The sequence below is a fragment of the Arachis ipaensis genome, chromosome B7 (assembly GCF_059453495.1).
Source record: "Arachis ipaensis isolate K30076 ecotype BB chromosome B7, ASM5945349v1, whole genome shotgun sequence".
Classification (NCBI taxonomy): Eukaryota; Viridiplantae; Streptophyta; class Magnoliopsida; order Fabales; family Fabaceae; genus Arachis; species Arachis ipaensis.
This window is the reverse complement of record NC_142442.1, coordinates 135991270-136014702: the sequence shown is the minus strand read 5'-3', so window position 1 is coordinate 136014702 and position 23433 is coordinate 135991270. Positions and strand designations below refer to the sequence as shown.

At 40.1% G+C, this 23433-nt stretch overlaps 5 protein-coding genes across 5 annotated transcripts; 2 read left to right on the top strand and 3 right to left on the bottom strand.

Moving 5' to 3' along the window:
- Positions 1-1221: 1221 nt before the first annotated feature.
- On the top strand, positions 1222-3070 carry LOC148554280 (uncharacterized). Its single transcript, XM_088493108.1, has 2 exons — positions 1222-2020; positions 2112-3070. Exons 1-2 carry the CDS (start codon positions 1222-1224, stop codon positions 3068-3070), a joined length of 1758 nt encoding a protein of 585 aa, XP_088349234.1.
- Positions 3071-6289: 3219 nt separating this feature from the next.
- On the bottom strand, positions 6290-8744 carry LOC148554279 (uncharacterized). Its single transcript, XM_088495070.1, has 3 exons — positions 7734-8744; positions 7218-7595; positions 6290-6310 (listed from the first exon to the last, which is right to left on the bottom strand). Exons 1-3 carry the CDS (start codon positions 8742-8744, stop codon positions 6290-6292), a joined length of 1410 nt encoding a protein of 469 aa, XP_088351196.1.
- A 1224-nt stretch (positions 8745-9968) lies between these two features.
- Positions 9969-10785, top strand: LOC148554278 (uncharacterized). The gene is made up of 3 exons (XM_088495069.1): positions 9969-10241; positions 10288-10402; positions 10781-10785. The coding sequence occupies exons 1-3, from the start codon at positions 9969-9971 to the stop codon at positions 10783-10785; spliced, it is 393 nt and encodes a 130-aa protein (XP_088351195.1).
- Positions 10786-19015: 8230 nt separating this feature from the next.
- Positions 19016-20975, bottom strand: LOC110264735 (uncharacterized). The gene is made up of 5 exons (XM_021106777.2): positions 20792-20975; positions 20161-20195; positions 19823-20078; positions 19220-19710; positions 19016-19147 (listed from the first exon to the last, which is right to left on the bottom strand). Exons 1-5 carry the CDS (start codon positions 20973-20975, stop codon positions 19016-19018), a joined length of 1098 nt encoding a protein of 365 aa, XP_020962436.1.
- A 261-nt stretch (positions 20976-21236) lies between these two features.
- On the bottom strand, positions 21237-23216 carry LOC107607825 (uncharacterized). The gene is made up of 6 exons (XM_021107973.1): positions 23137-23216; positions 22944-23049; positions 22230-22519; positions 22010-22115; positions 21557-21893; positions 21237-21265 (listed from the first exon to the last, which is right to left on the bottom strand). Exons 1-6 carry the CDS (start codon positions 23214-23216, stop codon positions 21237-21239), a joined length of 948 nt encoding a protein of 315 aa, XP_020963632.1.
- Positions 23217-23433: the final 217 nt, after the last annotated feature.

The window sequence follows — 23433 nt, the reverse complement described above, 5'->3', positions numbered from 1 at the left end:
AATATTATTTTTTTAAGATTTTAATATATCTTTTTTTTTCTAAATTTAGTACATGAATTTTTAATTTATTTTTTATGTATTATTTATTTTAATTCTAAAGTCCAGTAATTTTTTTTTGGTTGTGTTCGGTAGGTCGGGTACCGGACGGTTCGGGTTAGGACCCTGAGGTCAACGCTTCGGACGATGGAGAGGCTCGTCTGGCCGTGGTTTCCAGGTTCCGGGTGGACGAGATCCCGAGCACTTCAGATGAAAAAGGGGGGGGTGCCACCTGCAAAGACACTCCGACGCCCTTGTCAGAATATGTGCAGGCGGAGAGGGAATGCTATGTGAAAATGTGACGTACCTCGGGGGGAGAGCCAGTCTCCCCCTTATATACATGTCAGTAGTGGGCCCCTTCAATGGTCAAGCCCATACCCTTGAGGACGCTGTCCTTCGGCTGTGTGCAAGCCGTACGGGACGCGTGTCCGGGTCGAGCGGAGTGTGCCTTACTGGGCCGGTGAGAGCTCGGGTCGGGTTGACCCGCGTGGATTTGGGCCAGGCCGTAACAGTGCCTCCGACGCGTCAGCGATGGCCGTAAGGGCCATTGGTGGCGCGTGATGTCTTCGTTTGTGCGTTGTCGTCGGGTCGGTTGATCGTGGGGGAGACGCGCCTCTTGTGCGCGTGTCTCTTGATCTGCTGTGGTATCTGTTGGCCGTTTCGTTCTCCGCGCTGGGCATTTAATGCTCATAATGATTTGAAAAAACCCTATGCGCAAAGACTATCTTGCCCCTTTTCCTTTCGCGCTTTTGGGGGTGGTTTTTAAACAGTTTTTCTCCCTATCTGCTTCTCACTCTCACTATTTCTAACTCTTTCTCTCCCTAACATCCAAAGTTTCCTGCGCGAACCCCTTCCTGCTTCGACTTTCAACCCAGATTTCCTTCATCTTTCCAGGTAATCTTCTGGTTTCTTTCTTCTGATATCTGCGTTATGCTCTGTTATTGCGTGATTTGTTGTTTGCATCTACTGCATGGCTGGTTTTGTTTTTTGATAAGAGGTTTTTCTAGTGTTGGGATAGGTGGGTTAGAGAGGGGGTACCATTCCAGGGTAGGCTTTTTGGGTGGTTTGTGAAGTAGGTGCAGTCTTTAGCCGTATCTGGTTGTGATTGAGTTGGAAAGACGTAGTTTCTGAGTTTTTTCGAGCTTCCGACCTCGTAGACTAACGGAGTGGTACCCCGCTGTAGGTATGCCTCGTGTTGTCTCCCGGGCTTCCGGATCCGCTGCGGCTTATGACCCGTATGCTTGGGTGACTGACGATATAAGGAGTTCGCCCAACCAGATGGGCTTGGAGGAGTTGACGGAGTTCCGGCAAGCCGGTTACCTGTGTGGGGGTACTGATGAGGAGGCCAACTATGAGTCCATTGTCCCGCTTCCTCGCGAGCGTATTTATGAGCTCAATTTTCATTCTCCTCGCGTCCCCGATTGGATCTGGTTTTACAAATCTATGTTCACACAAGTCGGTGTTCGGATCCCGTTTTCCGATTTTCAAATGGCGCTGCTGAATCGGATATCCGTCTGTCCGTCTCAACTTCATCCGAACAGCTGGGCTTCTATCCGTTGCTTCGAGATGGTCTGCGAGTATCTAGAGCTGCCGGTGTCGGTGGACGTCTTTCTTTTTTATTTCAACCTTACCAACCCCTCCAAACAGGGGAAGGCGAGAAAAGGGTTTCTTTCTTTCCGTGCTTCCCAGGGTAGGAAGATTTTTAGCCTCTTTGAGGATTCCTACCATGGTTTTAAGGATAAGTATTTTAAGGTTCGTCCCGTCAAGGGTCGCCATCCCTTCTGGTTGTCGTTAGAGGGGGAGCGCCTTATCCAGACTTATTGGAGCTTTGGCGCGGGGTCGAATCCTTTTGTGAAAGTATCGTACAAGAGGTTGTCGGCTGTAGATAAGAATATAGCGAACGTTCTTCTCGCTATCTTTGAAAAGAATCCTGTGAATCCCCATCTTCTTATGGGTGAACGGGAGGCCGGCCGGAGCTATATTCGTGAGTTACCTTTTTTGTTCGTCTATGTTTCTTTGTCGTTGTTATTCTTCTTTCCGGTTTGACGACTGACGTTCTTGTTCTTTATTCGCAGTGGAAATGTCTGCCACAGTGACCGGTCTCGAGAACCTGATGAAGACCTTTTTTGAGGCTAGTGATGATGAGAATGCCGAAGAAAAGGGGGCCGGCAGGTCGGAGGGTCTGTCGGGGGAAAAGGAGGGCCAGGCTTCCCCTGCCCAGGATGAGGAGGCGTCGGGAAAGCAGGGCTTAGGGGGTCAAGTTTCCCCTGTCCGGGAGGAGGGACCTGCCGACGGGAAGGCGACCCTCTCCCCCCATCCAGATAGCGACGTGGAGCTTATCCACACTCCCAAAAAGCGAAAGATGTCTTCCAGCCCGGAGGGGGTCCTAACCGTAATGGAAAGGAATTTTGATGCCTCCAAGTTCATTGACTCCCAGTTGATACCCGGGACGGAAGAGCATTTTCATGCAACCGAGCTGTCCGGGCAGGCGAGGTGGATGTATCGCACCTTGCTTCGTGGGGCCGTGATAGCTCGGAAGGCTGAGTTTGAGCTGTCTGGGATGGAGGCGCTTCGGAGGAAGCTCGAGTCTTCTGTTAAGGCGAATAATGAGTTTAAGGCTCAAGTTGAGCTCCTCCAGGGTCAGCTGTCCGAGATGGGGGGAAAGCTTAATGCTGCCGAGGAGAAGTCGTCGCATATTGCGGAGAGGCTGAAGGCGTCTGATGAGACCGTGGCTCGGCTTCTTGAGCGTGAGATGACATTAGAAAGTCAACTGAACGCCACTCAAGGTCGAGTTGTCGCTTTGGAGGAGGAGCGGGAGCAGGCCATCTCGGAGGCGAAGGCCGCTAAGGCAGAGGCCGTTGATCTTAAGAAGAAGCTTAAGGTGGCCAAGGAGCAAGGGAAGAACGCCATCTTGATGACCGAAGATGCCCTGAAGGCCCAGCTGAAGATTGCCGCTCCTGATTTCGAGATCTCGTCTATTGGTGTTTTCAAGACTATCCAGGATGGGAAGATTGTTGATATGCCGAAGAAGTGAAGTCTTGTAACTTAGGATATTTTGTAATGTATTTGTCGAACAACTTGTTGATGCTTTGTCATTTTGTTTGCTTTGAACAACTTTACGTGTTCGTTGCACGTTTTGACGCTTCGTAAGTTATCGTCGTTTGATCGCTATGATTTCTTGCTTATTTCATTATTTTGTCGTGTTGTCGTTCTCGTGTTACCGTTTGTTCTGAGCGGGCTTATGTCTTGTGCCCGTCTTGCCGTTTTCGTATTTGGTAGCAGTTCGGACCGGTTCGGTCGCGTAATCGTTGAATTGGTTGAGGCCTATGAGCCGTCTGGCTCCCGAGGTGATCAGTCCCGGGGTGCCGTTTTAGGTTTTGGTCACGAGGGACAGATATCAAGTAAGAGAGTTTTAAACAAAATATTTGAACAAGTAAAAATTACTCGACAGTAAGTATTTGACAAGGTAAGTAAACAAGTTGAAATAACATGTGGACGGGGCGAGTACTAACTCTCTGGTTAGGCTATTTGGTCGTTGAGCCGGTGGGTCAGGAGTAGAACCTCTTTAGGTTGCTCGCGTTCCATGTTCTGGGTATTTCCTTGCCGTCTAGCTTCTCGAGTTTGTAAGCGCTCTTGCCGAGCACCTCCCTTATCCTGTAGGGGCCTTCCCAATTTACCGCCAGCTTGCCTTCTCCTGGGGTCGGGGCGCCGATGTCGTTGCGTCGTAGGACGAGGTCCCCTTCTTCGAAGTCTCGTTTGAGGACTCGTGCGTTGTAACGCAGGGCTATTCTTTGTTTCAGCGCCGTTTCTGTTAGGTGAGCCATCTCCCTTGTTTCTTCGATCAGGTCTTTCTCAACCGCTTCGCTCATGCCCGCGAGGAGTAGTCGGGGGCTCGGTTCGCCGATTTCGACCGGTATTACCGCGTCGACCCCATAGGTTAGGCGAAAGGGGGTTTCCCCCGTGGTACTTTGCTCGGTTGTCCGGTAAGACCATAAGACTGAGGGGAGTTCGTCGGCCCAGTTTCCCTTTTTACTGTCTAGGCGCTTCTTTAGTCCAAGAAGGATGACTTTGTTAGCGGCCTCTACCTGCCCGTTTGTTTGGGGGTGTTCTACTGAGGAAAACTTTTGCTTTATCCCCAGGCCAGAGAGGAATTCCATGAACTTCTTGTCGGTGAACTGGGTTCCATTGTCCGAGATAACGACTTCTGGGATGCCGAAACGGGTTATCACCTGCCTCCACATGAACTTCCGGCAGTTGGAGGACGATATGGTGGCTAGTGGTTCAGCCTCTACCCATTTGGTGTAGTAGTCAATGGCTACAATGAGGTATTTGACTTGTCCTGGGCCGATCGGGAAGGGTCCCAGGAGGTCGATTCCCCATTGTGAAAAAGGACGTGTGGTCGTTAGCGAGCTTAGCTCGGAGGCTGGTGCTTTGTGAAAGTTGGCGTTTTGTTGACACTTTGTGCACTTTGTGACAAATTCCTTCGAGTCCTTCATCATTGTTGGCCAGTAGTATCCTGCTCGGACGAGCTTCCTTGCTAGGGCTTTGTCCCCGATGTGATGTCCGCAGCACCCTTCGTGGACTTCTCTAAGCACGTAGTCCGTTTGGTCGGGGTGCAAACACTTCAATAGGGGCTGGCTGAGTCCCTTTTTGAATAACTGTCCTTGTATGATTGCGTATCTGGCCGCCTCCCTTCTTAAAGCTTTGGCCGCCTTCTCATCTTCGGGTAACTTGCCGAGTTCCAAGAAGGTGGTAATGGGATCTAGCCATGAGGGGCTCGCCCCCGTCAGGTGGAGGGCGACCGTTGGTTCCTTCACCATGCCCTGGATGAGCGACCGGTTACCCGATCCTGGCTTTGTGCTCGCTAGCTTCGACAAAAGGTCTGCTCGTGTGTTCTTTTCCCTTGGAACGTGCTGGACAATGACCTCCTGGAACTGGCTCATCATTTGCTTAACCTTTTCCAGGTATTTTTGGAGGAGGGGGTCCCGGGCTTGGTAGCTTCCGTTTACCTGCGAGGTGACGACTTGGGAGTCGCTGCATACTTCGACCCTCATCGCGCCGACCTCCTGAGCCAGAACTAGACCGCCTAGGAGAGCCTCATATTCAGCTTGGTTGTTTGACACTGGGAACTCGAACTTGGTCGATTGCTCATAGATGACCCCTGCTGGGCTTTCCAAGATGACCCCTGCTCCTCCGGACGTTTGGTTGGAGGCCCCGTCCACATGAAGCCTCCACCGTGTGCCCGTTTCCTCGGGAGGATTGCCCGTTACTTCTACCAAGAAGTCGGCCATTGCCTGTGCCTTGATTGCATGTCGAGGTTCATACTGTAGGTCATATTGTGAGAGCTCGATGGCCCAGGTCATCATCCTTCCAGCCAAGTCAGGTTTTTGCAGTATTTGCCGAATCGCCTGATCTGTCCTCACGACTATTCGGTGACTCTGGAAGTATTGTCTTAACCTTCGGGAGGATACTAGGAGCGCTAGTGCCAGTCTTTCCAGTTTGCTGTACCTCAGCTCTGGTCCCTGGAGTGCCCTGCTCACGAAGTAGACGGGCTGTTGTGTCTTCGCTTCTTCTGTGACGAGGACCGCGGCAAGCGCTTCCTCGGTTACTGATAGATAGAGGTAGAGTGGTTCTCCGGCTCTGGGTTTCCCGAGGACTGGTGGTGCCGCCAAGATTTGCTTGAAATGGTTGAATGCTTCTTCGCACGCTGGTGTCCATTCGAACGTTATTCCCTTTCTCATTAAGTTGAAGAAAGGTATGGCCTTTGCTGCCGATGCGCCGAGGAAACGGGACAAAGCTGTCAATCTCCCAGCGAGTCTTTGGACGTCTTTGATGCAGCCCGGGCTCTTCATCTGAAGGATAGCCTGGCATTTTTCGGGATTGGCTTCCACTCCTCTTTGAGTGATCATGAAGCCTAGGAACTTTCCGGCTTCCATGGCGAACGCGCATTTGAGTGGATTAAGCCTCATGCCGTGCTGTCGTAGTGACGAGAAGACATCGTTAAGGTCACTCAGGAGATCGTCAGATCGGGCGGTTTTTGCGAGTATGTCATCTACGTAAACTTCCACTGTTTTGCCCAGGAGTTCGCTGAATATCTTATTCATCAATCTTTGGTATGTGGCTCCTGCGTTTTTTAGGCCAAATGGCATGACCTTGTAGCAGTAGATGCCTCCTGGCGTTATGAACGCCGTTTTTTCCTCGTCAGGTCGGTGCATCGGTATCTGATTATACCCTGAATAGGCGTCCATGAAACTCAGATATCTGTACCCTGCCGCTGCGTCAACGAGCGTATCAATATTAGGTAGGGGGTAGCAGTCCTTGGGACAAGCCTTGTTGAGGTCAGAGTAGTCTACGCACATTCTCCACCTCCCGTTGTGTTTTTTAACCAGAACCACATTCGACAACCAAGTCGAGTAATCTAGTTCCCGGATGAATCCTGCTTCTAAGAGGCTGGCCGTTTGCTTGGCTACCTCGTCTGCCCTTTCCTGCGACATTTTCCTTCTTCTCTGGGCCACTGGTTTGGCTCCTGCCTTTACGGCCAGGTGGTGTGACATGAGCTGGGGGTCTATCCCTGGCATGTCGGCAGGCGTCCAGGCAAAGAGGTCGGCGTTAGCCCTGATCATTTCCATCAAAGGCTCCTTTATTTCGTGCGGGAGGTTCTTGTTTATGAATGTGAACTTATCGTGCTCCTCGCCGACTCTGATCTTCTCCAAGTCTCCTTCTGGCTCTGGTCTGGGTTTGTCATCTACCCTGGCGTCCAGGTCGGCCAGGAAAACTCCTGACGCTTCCTTTGATTTTTTTCTGAGAGAAAGGCTGGCGTGGTCGCAAGCGACTGCCGTTTCCAAGTCGCCCCGGAGGGATCCCACGGATCCGTCATCGGTGATGAACTTCATCACCAGTAGTTTCGTACTGATGGCTGCCCCTAAATCGTTAATGGTCTTTCTCCCCAGGATGATGTTATAGGCCGTTGAATCTCGTAATATTACAAAGTCAGCCATGATTGTCCTTCGTCTCTGCCCTTGTCCCACAGAAATCGGGAGTGTGATGATCCCATCTGGCTTTATGAAGTGGTCTCCTAACCCTACCACACCGTGCTGGTGGGTCGTCAGGTCGGAATCTCTCAATCCCAGGGCGTCGAAAACGTTTCGGAACATGATGTTTGAGTCTGCCCCTGTGTCTACCAGGATTCGTTTGACGAGGCCGGTTCCAACCCTAGCCGTAATGACCATGGGCGGACTTTCCGGTGCTTCGTCGAACCATTGGTCCTCCGGGCCGAAAGAGATAGGTGGGAGACCTTTAAGGCCTCTACTAGGTGGCGCGGAGATCGCTAAGACCTTGGCATCTTTCTTCTGCGCCGATTTCGACCTCGGGGCGGTATTCCTGGCCGTCACTACGTTTACCACCGTGAGACCGTGGTCGTCACCCTCTGGCTCTTGTCGTCGTCTTATCGGTCGGGATCTGTCCTCGTTGTCGTTGTCCCGGTTGCGTCTCCTTGGTTCCCTTATAAGATGGGAGAAGTCGGCGAGTTTGCCTTCCCTGATAGCTTGCTCGAGGGCGTCCTTTAGGTCAAAGCAGTCTTGGGTTTTGTGCCCGTAACCCTTGTGGTACTCGCAGTAGAGGTTCTTGTTTCCTCCTGTCCTGTCCTTCAGTGGTCGGGGCTTCGACAGTATCCCCTTTTCTGCTATCTGTTGGTAAACCTCAGTGATCGAGGCCGTAAGGGGGGTGTAGTTGGTGAACCTCCCAACTCGGGGGAACGGTTTGGATTGTTTGCTCGGACCGCCGTCCTTGGCGTGTTCCTTCGGCCTTTCTCTGGCGTCGAAGTGCCGGGATTGGTTGTAGGCGGGCTGCCGTTTATTGGCAGCCACGACTCGGCTGACTTCCTCGTCGTTGATGTATTCTTTGGCCACGGATTGGATCTCTTGCATCGTCCAGACGGGCTTCGTGGTGAGGTGCTTCCTGAAATCCTCATTCGACAGCCCGTTTGTTAAGCACAAACTTGCTACTGAGTCCGTCAAACCGTCGATTTCCAAGCACTCGTCATTGAAACGGTCCAGGTACTTCCTGGTCGGCTCTCCGGGTCTTTGTGTCACCCCCAGCAAATTGATTGGGTGTTTGGCTTTGACAATCCTAGTTGTGAACTGAGCCAGGAAGGCGCGGCTGATGTCGGTAAATTGGGTCACCGAGCCTTGCGGGAGGTTGTTAAACCACCGTATTGCCGGGCCCGCTAAGGTGACCGGAAAAGCGCGACATCTGACCTCGTCTCCCACCCCTTCTAGGTTCATTCTGGCCTCGAAGGCCGTCAAGTGTTCTAGGGGGTCTTGTGTTCCGTCGTACTTCATGTCTGTCGGTTTGTCAAAATGTTTTGGTAATCGGACCTCGAGTACAGAGCGGTGGAAAGGGGTCGCTCCTATTATGACAGGTCCTCGGGCAGTTCTTCTCAACTCATTGTTCTCGCGAGGGGGTTCCTCGTTGCCTCTGTTCCACGCGCGCCGCCTTTCGTGCCGAGCGTAGATGATGGGGTCGCGACTTCTTCTTCTGGGGCGTACCCGTTCCTCAGTGCTCTCCGACTCGCATTGGGGGCTCGGCGTGCGTCTCGAACAGCTTCTCGAACGGGAACGGGTGGGGCTCCGCTCTGGGGAGCGTTGGTCGCGCTCTCTCTCTGCTAGCCTGCGCTCTAAGTCTTGCATTCTATGGCGTAGTTCTTGCATTATCCTGGCGTGGTTGTCACCCGTCCCCCCGAAGGGGCGTCTCTCGTGAGTCTGCGTCGCATCCCTCGTGGGCGATCGTTGTTGCTGCCGGGATTCCGTCGCGACGGCGCCTCCTCCGAGTATGGGAGGCGCTACCTCGGAACCAGTCCCAGTCTGGACCAGTACGAAATCCATGAACGTCTTTCCCCACAGACGGCGCCAATGTTCGGTAGGTCGGGTACCGGACGGTTCGGGTTAGGACCCTGAGGTCAACGCTTCGGACGATGGAGAGGCTCGTCTGGCCGTGGTTTCCAGGTTCCGGGTGGACGAGATCCTGAGCACTTCAGATGAAAAAGGGGGGGTGCCACCTGCAAAGACACTCCGACGCCCTTGTCAGAATATGTGCAGGCGGAGAGGGAATGCTATGTGAAAATGTGACGTACCTCGGGGGGAGAGCCAGTCTCCCCCTTATATACATGTCAGTAGTGGGCCCCTTCAATGGTCAAGCCCATACCCTTGAGGACGCTGTCCTTCGGCTGTGTGCAAGCCGTACGGGACGCGTGTCCGGGTCGGGCGGAGTGTGCCTTACTGGGCCGGCGAGAGCTCGGGTCGGGTTGACCCGCGTGGATTTGGGCCAGGCCGTAACAGGTTGTACGATATGTTGCTTTTAATATTTATATACTATTTTTTTATTTTGGACTTCAATCCAATATCTGAAACTTATAAAAAAATCTAAAATTTATAAAAAAAATGGTTAACCTGATTAACAGGTTACCATTTTAAATTTAGACCATTCAAATAAAATATAATAAATGAAGAGTTTAAATTTAACGAATTAATAAGATGTGCAGCACTCCATACTTAGTAAATAGCATTTAAGGATGAACCTTCTTTTATTTGTAAATTAAATTAAAAAGAAATCTAAATTTTAAATCAATTCTCACACACTCTTTAAGTTTAAATTCAATTCTATTAATATATTATAATAATTCTAAATCATAGAATTAAATTTTAAATAAAAATAAATTCTTTTTCTTAAAAAAATAATTTTTTTATGTTAAATATTTTGAAACAAGCTCCAAATTAAAATATGAAAACGTGCAAAAAGTAGAGCGCCTTCCTCACACGTGCACGTCAAAACGCCAAAAATTGAAGAAAATCAATTGGGGTTTCGAAAGCGAAGAACTTTGCCCAATTCAGGTTCCGATTCCACGTTCCCTCCTCAAATTGATCGTTGTCTTCGTGATGGGACACCACCGTGAAGCCGTAGAGGTGGCCAAGACGGTGCTTGATGTTGCTGACGTCACTTTTGCCGCCGTCGAATACGGCCATCATTACCTCCACGACAAGCACCACAACGCCGCCGCCCAGGAGCCTCCTGCGGCTAACTGTCCATCGGATGAAGAAGAATTACAGTCTCTTCGATCGGAGAATCGCCGCCTCAGGAACTTGCTCGACCAGAATTTGAAGCTTCTTCGGAACCTATCTGAATCGCCCACTTTTCTGTTGGGCATATTGGTAGTGATTGATAAACCTTACAATTTGTTTCTGTTGATGATTATAGCTTCATGATCGGTTAGTTTCCACCGTGGAGTCTGATGAGTACTTGGCTAAGCTCAAGTTGTTGCAGCAGGAAGGGTTTGATGGTGCCATGCAATTCCCTTTTAAGGAAGCCACTGGTATATATGCATTGTGCAATTATGCATTTATATTGAAGTTTAATTTTTATGCATTGATCATCATTCAATCAAATTCATTCGTTTAGATAACCATTTAAGTATACACCCAAAGAAATAAATAAATTTTAAGTATACATTAGCTCATTTACTAATATATGATATGATATAGTTAGATGTTTATATAAAATGTTTTTACATTGATAATGGATTAATTTACTTGGATATTGAACGTTTGACAAAATGTTTTTACATTGATAATGGATATTAAACGCTACAAGTATGGAGTGTTGCACACCTTATAAATTCGTAAATCTGAACTCTTCATTTATTATATTTTATTTGAATGTTCTGGATTTAAAAAGGTAACTTGTTAATCAGGTTAATCATTTTTTGATAAGTTTTAGATTTTTTTTGTAAGTCTTAAGTATTGGGCTGAAGTTCAAAATAAAAAAATAGTATATAAATATTAAAAATAACATGTCTGTAAAAAAATTATTGGACTTTAGAATTAAAATAAATAATACATAAAAAATAAGTTAAAAATTCATGTACTAAATCTAGAAAAAAAGATATATTAGAATCTTAAAAAAAATAATATTAAATATATATTATGTATATAATATTAAAATTTAAATAAATTTTGTTTTGTGTGAAATAAAATTATAATATTAAATATAAACACAATGCTAAAAAATTTTGTGTTATATATATATTATGTATATAATATTAAAATTTAAATAAATTTTATTTTATGTGAAATAAAATTATAATATTAAATATAAACACAATGATAAAAAATTTTGTGTTATATATATAATTTTATTTTGTGAGAAACAAAATTAAAACATTAAATATGAACAAAATGATAAAAGATTTTGTATTATACTAATTTAATTAAAAAAACATATATACAACGTAAAAAGCAAACAAACATATAATAATTTTATTTTGTGCGAAACAAAAATTTATACAAGTTTTTATTAACAATTTTTTTATTGAAATATGTCATTTTACTGTATTTATAATATATTATTTGGGATAATTATATTATTTTAGTTAATATATATTATTTAAAAAAATATTTAAAATTTATTATTTTGTATTAAGAATATTATTAAAAATATATTATTAGTTTTTCTTAAAATAATACTTTTTTTTCTTTGGTTCAAATACTATGACAATAAATTTTTTTTACGTAACTGCGTCTACTCAATAAATATTATATTCATTTATTTCTATATTGTATGTAAAATAAATAATTAATGTTTATAAAAAAAAAGTATTCTTTTTTTTTTACCAACTCTTAGGTGAATATAGAGACTATGTCATTTGAACTATAACTCGTTGGCAAAGAAAGAAATACTCTTAATTATATATTAAATAAAATAATTATTTATTAGGCTCATTCTTATACAAATAAAAATTTTTCTTAGTTTTATATATGTAATATTTTATACCAATTAGCTTCAAAATTTAATTATTTTTTGAATAAATTAATAAAAATAATACAAATAATTGTTTAAATATAATTGTATTTTAATTTTTCATTCTATTACGTACACGTTGAGAATAATTTGAAATAAAAGATAATGGACTTGTTGTAACTGTCATGTATTTTGTGCTTTGATTGCGTTGTCATCTGAGAATCATGGCGCCTTCATGGAGATCGGGTTCTTCTACAGAATCAGTTTTACGTTTGGAGTTAGCCAACCAGCAGCGGCGACATAAAGCGTCTTCCTTTTTTATGGCAGCAATTTTTCAGGCTTTGAAGGTCCATTTATGGTAGATGTGGAATGGGGTGGGTTCAAGAGCGTCAAAATCTGTGGCTAGACAGAACAATAGTGGAAGCACCTGCTAGCAAACAAAACAGTGAAAATGCTTGAAGACATCACATCAATAATAACAGAATAACGGAGGAAGTCGATCAAATTTTTCTGAGTACTTTTCTGGTGTAAAGATAGTCCTGTGTTAAACGAGCGAATTAGTTTTTTTTGTTAGTGCCGGTTTATTTGTTCAGCCCATGACAAAAAAAAATAACAATAATAAATAAATTTAATTTACTTAATTACTTTTGATAGCAGGTTAACTTTTAAAGAGTGCTGTACTCCCTACTTTGTCTAGAGTGCACTAGCTTTCGCCTAAAAATTATTCAAACTTTAATTTCAAAGATCCATTTTTTATCTTTGCGTTTAGAACCAGTTTGCCGTCTCTTTCAACAAATCTTGTCATTTTTACAAAGTTGGTTGCTTCTCATGGTAAACTTTATGTAATGTATAAAGTTCGCCGTACTCCTGGGCAAATTTTAAACTGCTTTCTCACCAAGACTATTCGGTCACCAAAATCACTACTAGTGACTCATCTTTTTTTCTTTGTTTTCATCTTCTGTTTAATCTATATATTGTCTGAAATTCCATTATTATTCATTTATTATGATGATGAAATAATATATAATCAAGAGGAATCTATCGTGTTTAGTTCTTCTCAACCAGTATTTGTATATATGCCATCTGAAGTCGAAAATCTAACTGCATTGAAGAATTTGATATTGCATGCCATTGGTCAACAACACACGAAAATCGTAAAAAAAATTTACTACATATATCCGTCCAAAGTAGATAACACTTTGTTTTTCAAAAGGTGTATCATAGATTATAATTATTATTTTGTTATTTTTTTTTATTTGATGATGATTTTGATAAGGTTTTACGTTTTTATGAATTAGATATCGATTACGTGATGACAAGAACATACGTCTTATTAGGGTCTGACACAACCATTGGACAAATGTCCATCTGTTGGAATTATTTATTTTTTCTAGTCGATTTAGGTGGAGGAACTTCTGCGGATACTGTTAATGATACCCCTTTTAAGTGGGGCATTTAAAATAAATATTAGAAGGACGATGGTTGACCTAAATAGGCCACCTGAAGGTAATCAAGAGGGATCAAATGTCGAGAATTCTAATGATGGTATGATGCAAACTAATGTTAAAAGTTATGAGAGTTCTGCTATTAGAGACCCGATGATGGATCTTTATCAAGTTAATCCTGATGACGGTGAAGATACTGAGGTTGAACTAACGGAAAATTCAGATGAGAAGGAGGAAGAGATGAACTATTTCAGTGACACACAAATCGCGTTGACACAGCCTACCATTTTTTATCATATGATCGGCTGGATCACTTTTTCACACTGAATCTCGAAACAATGACTTCTTATTTATTCAAGGAGGTCCCGAAGATGATCCCACCAATGAGAAAGTTATTATATCAATTAAGTCGTATAGCATTAAGAGAACTGTGGAGTATAAGATACTAGAGAGTGATCAATTGAAGTACGTTGTACAGTACATCTTCTTTGGGTCTGGTTGTCGATAGAACATACGCATATCTTATTGTCGAAAGTAGAAAAAATGGGAGGTGAGGAGATACAGTCATCTCCATACTTGCATGCAAACATCAACGGGTCAAGACTATAGAAGGTTGGACTCGAAGGTAATTGCTTAGCACATATTTACAATTGTCAAGGCAGGTCCAACCATCAGCATAAGGATTTTGTAAGGAAGTGTGGAGAATCACTTTGGTTACAAGGTGTCGTACATAAAGATATGACTTGCAAAGCAGATAGTCATTGCTAGGATATATGGAGATTAGGAGGAATCATACAACGAGCTTTTTCGTTGGTTATTCACAATGCAGATGTACTTATCTCGTAAGATTCATTACATTGCCTTTTCTTATCTATGCTTAATTAATTCATCATTTATATGTTATAACAACACTGGTTATTTAGGTATTTGGGTGCAACTTGTAGCACAGCTTTTGCCTGCTTTAGTCGATAATGTCATGTTTCATCAAGTGTTCTGGACGTTTCTTTCTTGTGTTGAGACTTTTAAGCACTGCAAATCACTTATTTCTATTGATGGCACCCACTTATATGGTAAATATGGAGACACTTTACTTATGGCTATTGCTCAAGATGACAATTCAAATATATCGCCTATTGCTTTTGCCGTGATCGAGGATGAGATGAAAGAGGCTTGGTCATTTTTTCTTTCTTATCTGAGGCAGCACGTGACATCTCAACCAGGCTTGTTGGTGATTTCAGACAGACACAAATCGCTTGTTGCTGCATTGAACGCTGATAGAAGTAGATGAAAACTGCTGCATGCCTTTCAAGCGTTTTGTGCAAGACATATTGCTGCCAACTTCATGACACACTTCAAGAAAAAGGACATGAGAAAGATACTTATTAACACACTTTAATAATCTAAATAAAATAATTTAAATTTATCTAACTTATTATCAAACACATTGAAAATAAGTCTAAATACCTAGACCATAAACTATAATTTTACTCTAAATTATAATTAATTCAAATAAAACAATAAACAAAATAATTTTTTTATTAACAAACATCTATTATCTCCTACTATAATCACATGATCGTTTGACATTATCTAAAATAATAATAAATGATAATCTAAACTAACTATATCATCTAATTATCAAACTAAATAATTATCAAACTAACTAAAACTAACAATAAAAGTTAATCTAACCAAATAAATATGATAAAATCATAAAATAATAGAACAATAAATTAAATTTAAAAAAAAATAAAAGAACAAAATTACTTGAAGTGACGAATTGAAGAGATAAAAATATCAAAACAACCAAAATGAGAAGTAAGACAAAAGAGGACAAAAATGAATAGTAAAAAGTGAAAAGTGAAATTTGAGAGGGATCACAAATTTTTATATTTAGACGAATTCACTTGAAATTCGCTGAAAAGTACAATGAACCTCATACACTACATAGAGAATGGCAAACATACTCTAGACACCAAAAAAAAAATTTAGATCTCTAAAATTAAAATTAGAATAATTTTTATTTGAAAAAAATTCGTATATATATAAATATATATATTTTTTTAATTTTAGCAAAATGTACTAGTATTTTTTGTTAGAAAATATTAAGAATTAAATAATTAACATTTTTAAATTTTTTAATATACATCAAAATTAAAATTTTAAATTAATACTAATTAATTTTTTATTTTTCATTTAAAATATTGTCTCATGACATTTCCTCTTTTATTATTTCTTGTCGGCCGAAAGGATTGAATTTTTTAATGCAAAATACTTAGAGCCAACATTTTAGTAAAAAATAAAAACTTGATTAGTTTTTATTCAAATGTTAAATAAATAAAAGAATATTGATCTTTAAATATTTCTAATTTTGAATATATTAAATATAAATTTAATTTTTATATTAATTTATATAAATAATCAATTATATATCACATTAAAAATAATTCATTTTTAAATTTATTATTTAAAAATTGTCCATAACACCTAAATCTAATTGGATAACCATAGGTTTATAAAAATTTAATTCATCAAAGATAAGAAAAAATGAAGCGTCGCATTCAATTTAAGGTGTAATTACTCTTTTGGTGTTTATACTTCTACCAAATTTTTAACTATATATATATATATATAATAATTAAATCTCTACACTATTTTTAGTTTTATAATTATATTCTTTTCATATCAAAATGTTAAAATTAATAGAATATTTCTTCCAAAATAGATGCAATCAAAAATCTAGTTACATTCTCAATTATGAATATCTTCAATTTGCGAAGAAATATCCAGTTAATTCTAACATTTTTTACACTAAAAAGAATTTATTATAAAATTAAAAATAGTGTAGGTATATAATTAAAAGAAAAAAAGTATAAAAACTTATTGAAATTTTGGTAAAATTATAAAAACCAACAAAATAATTAAACCTAAGAGCTTGTTTGAAATGCTAGGAATTAAAATTCACTCAAGAGTTAAATTCTTTTTCTTATTTTGGAACAACTAAAAATGAATTATTTAAATTTCTTTGAGAATTCTAATTCTCATTTTTCTTTCATTTGTAAATAAGATCAAAATGAGTTTGATTTTCAAATGAGAAAGTATAGGTGAACATGTAAATGTTGAACAACAGTTTAAAAAAAAGTTAAATTAATTATTAAAATCAGATTCTCAATTCATTAGAATAATCAATTTTTGAATTTAAATTATTAGGGTTAGACAATGTTCCTATTCCTTTTCAACCCTCCTCCACTCACACCGTCGTTCATTCCGATGCTCATTCCCTCCATTGCTTAGCCCGACACGCCTCCACTTTCACCGGTTAGCCCAACGCACCTCCCCCTCCAGCGCTCAGCCGCTCCCACCCACCCACCCATAGTACACCCTCGTCCATTGTTAAAGCTGTCTCACGTTCTCTCTTCATTACGTCGACATTGTAAGAAGCCATGGACGTCAGCGCTCTGCATCCCCGTTATTTCGCTGCCGCTGTCTCTGTGCAAACTTGCAGTTGCAGCTGTGCGTTTTTCACGAATTCGTGCTCCCGCCGTCACTGCGATTCACGACACCAGAACTACTACTGCAAGATGCTGGCTCGTGACCAGGGCGGCGCCGCTTGTAACACCCTACCACACAGATCCTTATACTTAAGTCATAAGACAGAGGTGATGAGGTATTACGACCTCTAAAGTAAAATTTATATATATAATAATAGTAAAAAAGATTTTTAACTATGAGCCTTTGAAGAAAAAGGTAAAGCAAAGTCATCAAATTGAAAAGCGCAGCACTCCAAAAAGCGATAACGTAACCAAAGCAGACAAGGATGAGTTGATACGGACATACATACATATAAATAGAAGAGTGCCAAAATACAGATAACAAAACTCAAGACTCGGTTCGCGAAGATAACCGGTCTTAGCATATAAGTATACATACATATATACATAGGAGAACCCCAAAATAAAACCCAAAAGACAGAATTATATAACCTGTTTCTCCAAAATAACCTCTATGAGGAGTTAATACAAAATATATATAAATAGTGGAGAATATAAGTGTCAAACTAAGTACAGATAACCAAAATAAAGCCCAAAAGATAAAGATCTTCGCGACATCAGAAGCTTCCAACATGGCTCAGCGAAGAGCCTCACATCCTGCTTCTGAAAACCACAAAATCCGCATGGATGAGAACCGGAGGTTCTCAGCATGGTTGTTCTTACAAAATTATTCCTTGGGATAGCGGGACATAAACTTGAATCAGAACTCTAAACAAGAGAAAAATAAAAAGTTAAGAAAGCCCATTAAAATTCATGATTATAAGGTTGAAATTTAGTTGTAAAACTCACATTGAAAGCGCTTCAGGTTGTGAATGTGTCTCCATCCGCACAACCATCATGTTCTATTGAGCTGGGTCATTGGCTGATTCTTCTACCAGACTCAACCTGAAATACACCCAAATAAAGTCAAAATACACTTGAAGCATTGAAAAGAAACACAGGCTTTGTTTTTTGAGAACTTACGTAGTTGCAGTTTTTGCTTTTTTTCCTGCCTTTTTTTTCTCGAATAAAATAATAAAGGGCTTTTTTTTCTAAAAAAAATATATACAGAATTAGAAGTAGAAGGTAATAAAAGAACAAAAGTAACGGTTATTTGAAAGAGAAATTACATGCTCTCTGCAGGCCTGTTTACACTACTTTGTTCTGTGTGTCCTTGAGAGGAAGGATCATCACTTCCCAAGTTCACGTCCGGTATTCTAAATAGATTTCATGTTATTCAGACAAAATATGATACACGTAAATCATGATAACAAGATTTTATTAAATAAAGCTTCTTACGTTTCAGAGGAGACATAGCGACCTTCTGTCGATCGCATGTCAGCTTCCTTCTCCCTGCGAAACAAGAAACAATTATTAGCAAAAAAAACACACTAAAATCTGAAATATACACCCCCATCAAGACATACCTCTGTGCACCAGAATTTTCATCGTTTTCCCTTAACAATTCATCTAGATCTTCACTTGATATTTCATATCTCTCACTACATTCATAAAAGAAGATGTTAACTAAAATAATTATGATGATGACGGTAATATAGCTTACGTATTACTGTACCCATCATAGGATTGATCTTCTTCAGGAGATGAATGCTCAGCAACAACCTTTTTCTTTTTGGATTGTGTTCTGAGTGGAATAAACAAATATAAATCAGAAATAAAAAATTAATTTTATCACAGAATATTATCCAAAGAAGTGCTTACTTTTTTGGTGTTCTTTGTGTCTTTTTCTTTTTTCTTTGCTTCTTCACCGGTGATGATTCTTCGCTTCTATAAGTTAATAAGAGACACTTCAGTTAATACACGAAATCTTGATAATTAAGCCAAAAGAAAGGAGTAATAATTTCAGAACATTACTCATCAATTGATTCAGATTCTGAATAAGAATCTGAATCCTCTTGACTCTTCTTCCTTTTTTTGGAGTCCATTCTGGAAGGCAAACAATCATTATTTAGAACATACTAAAGATATAAAATACACCCAGATGAATGCACAAGATACAACCAACTGAATGGACAATATACACCCAGCACAACAAACGAAATACACCCAGCTTAATAAATAACATACACCCAACTTGATAAACAAAATACACTCAAGTATGGTACTTACTTTTTTCTCTCTTTGCTGGATTGTTTTCTTGCTGAATCCTCTGAGTCTTCTTGAGTCTCAGACTCAGAGGTAGAACTGTCACTATCAGTTGTTTCTTTCTCTAAAGACGATGTTGAACTTGCCTTTCTTTTTTTTATTTTTTTGATTTCTTGTTTTTTTTTCTTTTTCCTCTATTTTTTTCATTTTCTCTCTTGTTTGCGCCATCTTTACAATCCCCTGAAACATCAGATAATTTATTTAGCAGCATTCAGATAAATAAAATACACCCAACATATTATGTTCACTTACCAAAATTTTCTCTGTTTCTGCATTCATTCTTTCGACCAACTGCTCCTTACTCCAGTTGGCAATCCAGGGTTTTCGCGGTCTTTCAGCCCTCTTCTTGCCTTTATTTTTAGAAAGATGAAAGTAAATTATCATCAGGGCAAAAAGGCAGCCATCAATTGCCTTCTTCTTTTTCTCCTTATAGTCGGTTATGCCCTTGATGATAAAGGTCAAAACATGCCCTCCCCAGTTTCGCTCCGTTATGCTGTCCATCTCAAAAATTGGGGCCAGGTGCACAGGCGAGATTTTGTTTATTGTCGTTGGCAAAAGGAACGCCATCTGTATATAGAGGATGAAAATCCTCTTGAACATTAGGCGATCCTCTTCGTTACCAACGCCAATATCCATCATCTCATCTGTAAGACTTTTGAGGGTCTTACCCTGGAATCTTCTAAAAATTACTTTGTCATCCTCAGAAAGTTTCTTATAATTGACTTTCTGAGGAAATAGACCTCCTACAAAAAAGAAAACAACAAAGTAAGAAAATCGGTTCAAATACACACAAGCATCAACTTAAAGACACCCCAAGCATCAGTTAATATACACCTATAATTTTTATCGAGTTACCTGTTGCGTTGATGCCAAGCGCATGACCTATTTTTCTTGGGGTTATTTTAAAAGAACCGTATCCGGTTTTCAGTCTGTTCTCCCCTAATTTGAAGTTGTTAGCCAGCTCCCTTAACACTTGGTGATGCACCCTTAGTGGTGGGATGTGCATCAAGCCACCGAATCCCAAATCCCTCACAATCGTTTTCTTCTGCTCACTCATGTTTCTGAATTTATCACTTAGCAGATGTGTTGCACACTTAAGGTCTTTTGTTTGCTGTAAACAGAAACAAAATTATAGTCAGATATGTTTCTATTATATAAAACTGATTTCAGGTAAGACATATATTTATTCTTACGTTTCTTCCAGGTTGGTTTCTTGCTGCCATTTTCTCTGAAATGAAAAATACACACAAAGTTATCAATAAGATACACCCATATATATGAGTTAAATACACCCATAGATAACAGTAAGATACACCCATAGATATGATTCAGATACACCCATATATATCAGTCAGATACACCCATAGATATGATTCAGATACACCCATATATATCAGTCAGGTATCACTCAAACATGCATCAATATACAAGGTCAAGCAATATACACCCATGGACAAGCAAATATAAGAACAGTTGCAACTGCTGACTATTACAGTATATCAGTTCAGAAAAATACACCCAACAATTTGTGCCATATACACCCATGTATATTACCTCATATACACCCACCAAACTACGGAATATACCCCCAAAAATCAGTTACCAGAAGAACTAGAACAACAAGAACAGTAACACCTAGAAGAACGAATAAGAACAGTGTAACATAGAATCAAGAATAACAGTAAAACCTAGAACAAGTAGAACATCATAAACTGTAAAATGAGACATAGAGCAAGAAGAACAGTAAAACGTACAACAACGTAGAAGAACAGTAAAACCTAGTTCGAAATATGGAAAATATACAGCAATGGTAATGTAACGTACCTTGAGTATTATAGCTTTGTTCTCTCTGGAGATTCTTGATCGAGAGTTCTATGGTGTGTTGATGGAGTTTTCGAATGTTAGCGACGAGGTGTATATCTTGAGTTTTGAACGTTGCTCGAAAATGGAAGGGTTGCTTTTTCTCTGAATGGCTTTGAGAAGTGGAAGAAGTGGAAGAGTTTGCCATTAAGGGCGCGGTTTACGCGAAGCGTAACCGTTTGAGTGGAGCGCGTGTAAATCACGCTCCATTCAATGCTCTTCACTATGCGCGTGTGTTTTTTATGGGCTAGGCCAACTTGTAAAACTTGTACACCGTTTTTGTTTGTATGTGTAGCAGGCCCGATATATTAAATAACTTAAAATATTTTATTTTTTCATAATTTATTTTTTGATTATTGATATTAAATTTATAATTTTAAAAATAAAAATATAAAAATATTTTTTTAACTCAATAGAAAAGCGGTTGAACCTGTTGAGCTGCTAGTGTATTCATAATGCAGAATGCGGCATGCGAAACATTTGCATTAGTGGGCGAGTTGGAGCATGTTTTACATGCACTTACTAATGAGAATGGTTTTTGTTGGGTTTGAATTAACTTGGTTGGAGTTGATTGCCAAAAAGGTTTGGATGTGTAGCGGGACTATTTACCTTATATAACATTGGAGTAGGATTTGTGTTTATGAATGGAAACATGAGATCGAGAAGACGAAGAACGAATATAAAACACACAAGTTGCAAATAAAAAACACAAAAAATAAAGCAATGTACCTTCTGGTGATGAATGAGGCTGATCTTTAGAGTTGTCTCCATTGTCTTCTCTACCATTATCATCCCTCGAAGCAGATTTAACAGACTTGATTTTTTTCCTACTTGATTGATCCGTATCCTTCCTTTTAAGCTTTTTAGCTCCAACAGAAGCTTGCAGCTTGGCCTTTGAACCACCTTCTTTTCTAGGCTTTACTTCATCTCTGTTGCCACTCTCCTTATTTGAAGCATCCAAATTCTCTTCGCAGCTGGCCTTTTTTGTTACTTTGGGATCAGGCTTCTTCACACTACTTTTCTTGCCATTGTTTGAAGGTTCCACAACTTCAGAAGACTCTAATACCTTCATAATTAACACTTAACAGAGTTACTACTTGCTAAGAATCATATAGCAGCGTTCAGTTTTCCTTAATTCTTTCAGGCATTATTGACGCATACTAGTTGGATTTTCTAACTCACCTCATCAACCTGTTGATTTATAAACTTCCTATATGGATCAAGAGTAAATTTATCAAGTTGAAGATCTTCCTCCAATAGCCGACAAAGAACAGCCATTGTAATAATCCTGCAATTAGCAAGGGAAAAGTTCCCAATGTCATATCTTATTAAAGGTCCCTAGTATGCATTGTAATCAAGAGAGATCAGAATGCTAAGTTGATCGAAAGAGTCAGCAGCATACTCAGAATTAGCCTTGATGAAGGAAGACCTTTTGGTAACAGCTTTCTTAATCCGTGCCTCCCTTTGAACTACCTTTCCTCCATAGTCCTTAGCTTCCTTTTCTCCAGTTGCAAATTTAACTCGTCGTTGCAAGTTTTTTGCTTTCTTGCCACCTGCAGGGCAAATATCCTCTACATCTTTTGATTGACATTCTCTGTTTGGTTCTTCTGTTTCTTGTATACTTGCAACTTTTCCCCGCACCTTCGCTGACGACTTTGGGACATCATAATCATAACCAGCCTCTTCTAAGCACTACCAGTTGTGTAGGGTAAAAATACACATCAATGAATTTACAAAGACATGTCATAAAATACAAGCTTTTTTCATCACATAAAGCTTTACAAATCAACATATGCAAATACATTGTAAAGCAAATGGTTGTGATCGCAAGTCACAATAAGCAATTATTGCATAGTTTAATTTCTAAAAGCCAAAACCTCCATGCATGGCACAATTAGGATACTATCTTAGTTCAACAATCAACACCATACACTAATGTGATCAACAATCAGAAAGTGGAAGTGTAGCCCTAAGAAACAATTATATTGCATGCTAGGAAGAGATTAAAACTATGATTGCGAAGCGAGATTTGGTTTTGGAGGGAAATGGAAGTCAAAACTCGCAAACAAACAGTAAAAGCATCTTAATAAATAAAATAAAATAAAAAAGGAGGTACCTTGACCAAATAATTGTTGATAAAAGTCTTATGAGGGTCCAATGAAAATTGCTGCAAGACTAAATCTTTCTCAAGCAATCTACGAACCCCTTCAAAAGTCAAAGAACTGCATGCAAAAGAAAAACATATATAGTGAGTAGTGAGTAGTGAGAGTAATGCAGAGAGAGCAGAGAGAGTGATTCAGTGTACTGACTCGGAATGTTGCTTGAAATGAGAAAGGCGAGAGCGGATAGCATTCTGAATCTCGGACTCCATAGCCATGATCACCTCCATCTTGCGTCTCAGAGCAAAGGGCGAGTTTGAAGTTGTGACTTACTGTATTTCAAAGGAGAAACTTGTGAACTAAGGATTTGAACTTTGAAGCACTCATTATGACTATGTCAAAATAAAAACAAATGTATTTTTATTTGTTGGATAAGTTCTTTAAGATGTTTTCATTTTTTCTAAATATATATATATATATATATATATGCAATGCTACTTACCACTT

Bases quoted from the DNA above. Each gene is read 5' to 3' on its own strand.
- LOC148554280 (XM_088493108.1), top strand. From the start codon at position 1,222: ATGCCTCGTGTTGTCTCCCGGGCTTCCGGATCCGCTGCGGCTTATGAC. The intron at 2,021-2,111 runs GTGAGTTACCTT...CTTTATTCGCAG, and splicing joins GGCCGGCCGGAGCTATATTC to TGGAAATGTCTGCCACAGTG.
- LOC148554279 (XM_088495070.1), bottom strand. From the start codon at position 8,744: ATGCAAGAACTACGCCATAGAATGCAAGACTTAGAGCGCAGGCTAGCA. The intron at 7,596-7,733 runs GTTTACCAACAG...TTTGACCTAAAG, and splicing joins TTACGGCCTCGATCACTGAG to GACGCCCTCGAGCAAGCTAT. The intron at 6,311-7,217 runs GTAGACACAGGG...TCGTTGACGCAG, and splicing joins GCCTCGTCAAACGAATCCTG to CGGCAGGGTACAGATATCTG.
- LOC148554278 (XM_088495069.1), top strand. From the start codon at position 9,969: ATGGGACACCACCGTGAAGCCGTAGAGGTGGCCAAGACGGTGCTTGAT. The intron at 10,242-10,287 runs GTAGTGATTGAT...TGATGATTATAG, and splicing joins CTTTTCTGTTGGGCATATTG to CTTCATGATCGGTTAGTTTC.
- LOC110264735 (XM_021106777.2), bottom strand. From the start codon at position 20,975: ATGGCAAACTCTTCCACTTCTTCCACTTCTCAAAGCCATTCAGAGAAA. The intron at 20,196-20,791 runs GTACGTTACATT...TTTTCATTTCAG, and splicing joins ACAAAGCTATAATACTCAAG to AGAAAATGGCAGCAAGAAAC. The intron at 19,148-19,219 runs GTAAGTGAACAT...CTGATGTTTCAG, and splicing joins CAGAAACAGAGAAAATTTTG to GGGATTGTAAAGATGGCGCA.
- LOC107607825 (XM_021107973.1), bottom strand. From the start codon at position 23,216: ATGGAGGTGATCATGGCTATGGAGTCCGAGATTCAGAATGCTATCCGC. The intron at 23,050-23,136 runs GTCAGTACACTG...TTTTGCATGCAG, and splicing joins CATTTCAAGCAACATTCCGA to TTCTTTGACTTTTGAAGGGG. The intron at 22,520-22,943 runs GTACCTCCTTTT...CACAACTGGTAG, and splicing joins TCAACAATTATTTGGTCAAG to TGCTTAGAAGAGGCTGGTTA.